At 39.6% G+C, this 6,000-nt stretch overlaps 1 protein-coding gene across 5 annotated transcripts in view; it reads left to right on the forward strand.

The window, feature by feature from the left end:
* ntrk3b (neurotrophic tyrosine kinase, receptor, type 3b) overlaps positions 1-6,000 on the forward strand; it is a 148,273-nt gene that overhangs the window by 35,681 nt on the left and 106,592 nt on the right. For all 5 annotated transcript variants that reach the window (XM_031848519.1, XM_031848523.1, XM_031848520.1 and 2 more), the window contains exon 3: positions 3,553-3,621. In XM_031848519.1, the coding sequence (XP_031704379.1) occupies positions 3,553-3,621 (69 nt within the window). The remainder of the gene's footprint in view (positions 1-3,552; positions 3,622-6,000) is intronic.

Genomic DNA, 6,000 nt, shown 5'->3' on the forward strand with positions numbered 1-6,000 from the left:
AAAGCACTTAAACCTTTTATATTATTAATACAACATTATTTAACAAACTGCACATGGCTGCCGCGTTAGAGAAAGCTCCCTTCTCTAAAATGTCAGCTTTTCAAAAGTGTAGAAAAACAACTTTCTTTTAAGATTGACACCCATGATATTTTAAAGTTCTACTTCATTTTTTAAAAAGGTTTGTTTTTGCAGCTTACAGTCGTCAGCATTACTCGTAACACGAAGGCCTCGGGGACATTTCAGGAATTAGAAAAAATGCTGTAAAAAAAAGAGAAAAGGAAGCAATTAGTTTATGGCGCTGCAGCAAATATTAGTTGCCTCTCCTCAGCTTGACAGATGACGACTACATTTCACGACGTCCACGCTGCTGATCCGTTGCGACACCTCGCTCAGTGGCTGTCTGGTTCTCCTCTGCGTGGTCCTGAATGTCAATCTGCAGAGCTCCCCCACACTCAGACAGTAGCCACCAGTGATGCTGCACTAATTAGCCAACCCTCTCGAGTAGCCGAGCCCTCCCAATGGCATTTGTGCCAAACAGAATTATTAAAGAGGGAGGGAGGAGGAGTCGCACCTCCTCTACAGAGGAGCAAACACCCGGGTTTCGGCTTAGCATTCACTTCGTCGCCCTCCGGCTGGGGAGCCGACGCCGCCATCAATATTAACACCCAGATACATCCGTCGCCGTAGCGCATAGTTTCCACCCCAACCTAATGAAAATTTCATGTGAATCACATAATTTCTTATTCAAATGAGTCTGTCTGGAGATGATCGGTGGTGGCTCAGTGACTGAACAGCAACTGTGTCTGTTTTACGGTCTAGTAAAAGCGGTGTAGGTCTATGTGTATATATTTGTTGGTGAGTGTATGTCCTTCCAGGCCTGGAAACACAGCTGCCTGGCTTCTAATTCATTTTCTCCGCTGCTAATTTTTAAATTTAATAATCAATGCCCCATCCTCACCTCCTGTCTTTTGGCATTCCGTCGGGCTTTGATGCCTTATTTGCTGATTTGTTTATCTATTTATTAATTCATTTACCCCTCCCGATCCAATTTTAGCTGACATTTCTTGTCGAGATGTGAAGGATGACCTTTGAAAACGGAACACTTCCTGCCGGAGATGTGAAGGAGGTCTCTCGCTCTCACTTATCTGTATGCAGCAATAAAAGGTGTAAAAAAACCCATTTGCATTTGTCACTTAAGGCTCATGTGTATTAAAAAGTTTATTGCTGTCTTAAGTAGATTTGTTTGCTTTTACAAGTAGTAAAACGTGATTTTTATTTGCAGCACCCTTACATAACTTACCCTAAGCATAACTGATATTCCAGTGTCTCTACGAGCATTTCATAAGAAGGTAGCATAACTAAATAACATCTGAAGTTAAGGATAAAGGAAACAGAGTGGGTTTTTCATTTTTTGGAAATAAGTTTATTAGATTTTTTTGCAGATTCTGTCCAATGAAAGTGGCATCAATCTTAACATCTGACTCTCAGCAAGAAAGCGTATAACCTTATTTCCCAAAACGTCAAACTATTGCCTTCAATGTATCCGGGAGAGTGACATCATTAACAGAAATACAAAATAATTTAGTAATCTACATAAAAACCTAAATGTAAACACATGCTGCTTTTGCTTTTTGATGATTGTAATAGTGAATAAAGACCTAACCAGCTCTACAGGAACATGTGGTCTGTGGGCTTTAGCTTCTATCTTTATCTTATCTTATCTTCTATTTTTAATTTACTCTAATATTAACTTAGAGCTCTGGGGTCTAATCTATGTATATTTGGAGATCTTTTTTAAGGTCTGTCATTTGACGTGTGTCTATTTGGAGATCTGTAGTCTAAATGTCTGTCTATTTCGGGGGGGGGGGGGGGGATTTGACGAAAGGGCAGAGCGGCCCTGCTCTACATCACCTAATGAGCTGCTGTTGGCTTGCCCACCTTTTCTCTCTCTCTCTTCGTAATGTATTCTTTCTGTGTATAATACTGTCCCTTTGGGACTGCAGGTTTTCTTTGGGAGGTAAATTTCCATGCAGCATCTTCACATACTCACACACACATCCCCTGTATTCAGAGCAGCAATGCAGTTGCACAAGTATTTCAAGGTGACAATATTATTTAACCAGCGTGTGAGTGACTTTGTGCAAACATACCTGTGTGGGTTTTACCTGTGTGTGTGTGTGTGTGTGTGTGTGTGTGTGTGTTTTGCATGTCCATTTGTGTGTGCGTGTGTGATATCACAGGAAATGAAAAAGACCTGCAACATCCTCAGCTGCCTGTTGCCATGGTGACGCTCCTGGTTACAGGAGTGTCTAATTTGTCTTCCATACAAATTAACCTGCCATAGAGTATGGCAAATACTTAAATGGAAATTCTTTTAATACTATAAATATGAACTGCTGTTGGCTTCTATACTGCTATTTATTTATCCATATTGGCATTTTGATCATTTCAAATTCATGTCATATTGTTACATTTATTTGAACATTATTTTTACGTGTATTTTGTCTGCCTTAGTAAGTTACCTCTACACCACCCTTAACATTCTATTTTTTTTTAATACAATCATAGCATGTTACAGTTGGAACATCTGAGTAATCCATTATGTTTAATACGCCCATTTGCTGTATTCTGAAATGTGTACTGTTTGCCATCTATTGGTCGTTGAGACGTCTCTTATCTCGCACTATATGCCATTTCCTGCGTGTGTCGCTTCAGTTAGAGGCTGAGTGGATCACTCCTTGTTCCCTTATAGGCACTGTGAGCTGTGATATTGGGTGTTGTAAATGGTACAGCAATGTGAGTCATCAACCGAGCATTCAGTCAAAACCATGCACATGTACGTCAGAAAAAACTAATGATCAGATAGAGCGATACTCTTGGACTGCATAACAGGATTTGATAGTGCGCTGCTGTGTAAATGCTCTCATATCTCTTATGAAGAGTGTTATCGAAACTTTCCTTCATATTTAAACTGGTTCTGGTCGGATCACTCGTAAGTCTCTGGCTATTTGTTATCGAATTTAGTGGCTTCCTGAGCCGCAGGAGGTTCCTTAAGTCAATTTAATTATTTGACTAGAAAGCAGTCAACTTTCTTTTATTGAGTTGCCAGAGCCCTGAAGCTCCACACAACCAGGCCTGTTTCCCTTTTCTTGTCAATAGCACTTTGCTTTTATTTTAGCCATCAATGCAGGCCTGTTTATCCACTTCCCCACTTGTCTTGTTTTACTTTAATTTATTCTATTTTAGTTTAGCTGAATTATTTGATTTCACAAAAATTGAGTTTATTCAACTTGCAGATACGCACGACAGCACTGTGGATATACATTAAGTGCAGGATTATATCAACCGAGACAGAAAAATACATTTAACTAAAATGTCCAAACTGACCCAGGGTAAGATTTGCTATTCGGGTTTTCACATCAAAACAAGAATAGAAGGGAGGATGTGAGATGAAAGGGAGCAGATGTGACATCAAGCAGGAGACATGAAATACTGCATATATAAAAACCAACCCATTTAACCCTCGCTTTGTTTTTTTCCTCTCCTCTGCAGAAACTTGTCGAGGAATCCTCTCGCCACGCTGTCGTGGCAGCTCTTCCAGCACCTCCAACTCTCCGAGCTGTAAGTCCTCGTCTGATCTCTCTCTCTCTCTCTCTTGTTGGCTTTTGTTTGTGTTTTATTAGAGTGATTCATCATCGCTCCCTGCACACTATCTGCCGCCATACAAATTTTCCTCACCGCATGCCATTATAATTCCTGTCTTGGTTCTACAAAACCCTCTAATCTGTCTGAGCACTTGTAAATGACAGAACCTATAGCCGGCATAGTCGCACTGTGATCCCAAAAGTCATTTGTTGACTTAATTAAGGCACATAAAGGAAATGTAATGGTCTGGTATAGGATGAGGGAGCCCAACCCCGTTTTCTTGTTTGATATAAATATTTTAGTGATCGTTGTGTTCAAGAAATGAGTTTGCTCTTCCACCACCAGGGAGAACATGGCAGCGACCGATCTGCTTTGTAATTTACACATTAAGGACTCTGTTACACTGTTGTTTGTTTAGTTAAAGCTTTTAATATTATTATATTTCATTGTATATACTGTGCATTTTTTATATTTAATATTTTTACTCTATTTCTATTGCATTTCCATTTTTATATTTTCATTTTTATATTTCATATTTTTTACTCTGTTATTTTTATTGCTTTACCTGTACCATAAATGCTGCTGTAGCGAAAAAAAGTCCCCTTGCTGGATTAATAAAGTAACTATCCATCTATTAGGTGTTACGCCCGTCGGCGCTGTCCGTCATGTGACCGTGCTCTGAACACGCGCTCCCCCGTGCCACCTGGCCTTCAAAGCTGAGGTGTAGCAGGATGCGATGCAGGACTATTTCTAGCAGGCCTCCTTATTGTGCTATTTTCAGGGGGTAGAAGCGGAGCAGGTCCTCTGAGAGAGCGGCACAATGCTGATCTGGGGTAGTCCTGCCGCCGTATGATTCAGGCAGGACAGAGCGGAGGGAAAGCCCTGCTTAAATTGACGGTTTAGTTATGTATTTTTCAGCGTTTAGCTTTCTCGATACTGAGGAAAACTTAGAACACGCAGGACCCAACGATATTACAGGGCGCTCGTTTTTATCCGTCCTGTGTAGGAAGCGACTCGCGGCGGACCCCATGCCGGCGCTGCACAAGTGTCATCTCACTGTGGGCCCTCATCGGAGGCAGATGGGTCTCTGAATCCCTCATTGTGCCTGTTATTGGGTTGTGAATTTCATTCTTCACTGGACTGTACAAGTTCTGTACTTTTGTTGTCTCACCAGCTGTCCAATTCTAGCTTTTTGTAGAAGCTAGTTTTGGCCTTAAGCTCCTCTCGTTGCTGCTGCTGCAGTGCCTAAGCTTTGAGTCCCATGCTTCCATATGCAGAGTATGTTATGTAATACATTTATTGATAGTAACATTATTTAGATCTTTAACTTCACAATATCAGGCATCAGTATTACTGTGTAAAAATACCTAAAGACCCTGAAAATGTATTTTCTCAATCAAGTCACAGAAACCTACATCAACACATTGTCTGTTTTGGTTATTACACAAAATATAATTCAGTATGTCGGTTTTCCTCTGCACTCAACTCACTGGTTTGAAGTGGGCAATAGGTGATGTCACGTACCTTTTTGCACCAATTAAGATTTAGAAACATTTGAATGAGAATCCGTTAGTGAATTGTTTGTTTAATGCCGATCAATCTAATCCCTATAGAGTCCTGACCCTCCGAACCCCAAAACCCGCCGGTGGGATGGAAAAGCATGTCTTTGTTAAACAATCGCCAAAAAATACACTGTTTATCAAAGCAAGAAGCTGTAAAAACTAAAATTATGATTGGATTATCAACTTTCAGACGGTCCTCAAACACATTATGCGTGATTTTTCATCAGAAAAAGCAACCAAATTGAATCTTAACATTATGATATTTCAACACATTTTATTCTAAATTACGCATTTCAAATTTCGGGCCCAAATAAACCGTTTAAACTAACCAGATCCTGTAAAAAACATGATTGACTCGCCTGACAAAAACTCTTTGACTGCACTGCAGGCTGTTTACACAGAGGCAAAGCAGAGAGGGCTGAAGAGGTTGTAAGTAGAGATTGTAAAAATATCAATAGTTCAATATATATATATCATGTAACACTTTTTGGCACTTTGAAATAGGTTGGATATATAGATTCCATTGTTTTCCAATTTTTGTAAAATACATTTTTAAAGAAATTTAACTAGCATTTTGTTCTGTAATAGGATTTATGGCAATTTAACGGTGTTATATTGCACAAAAGACATTTTTGAGTTCTCTCTACTTCTAGCTATGATTGTACTGTTTCCTTAGAGGTGCAGGACTCAAATATTGCAGTGTCAAACAAGACCACAGTGAATGGAGCAAAAACACCCCAAAACTGCTTTGGGTTAAGCTGAATTATATATATATATATATATATATATATAT

The sequence above is a fragment of the Anarrhichthys ocellatus genome, unplaced genomic scaffold (genome assembly GCF_004355925.1).
Source record: "Anarrhichthys ocellatus isolate YVR2014 unplaced genomic scaffold, GSC_Weel_1.0 scaffold8, whole genome shotgun sequence".
Classification (NCBI taxonomy): domain Eukaryota; kingdom Metazoa; phylum Chordata; class Actinopteri; order Perciformes; family Anarhichadidae; genus Anarrhichthys; species Anarrhichthys ocellatus.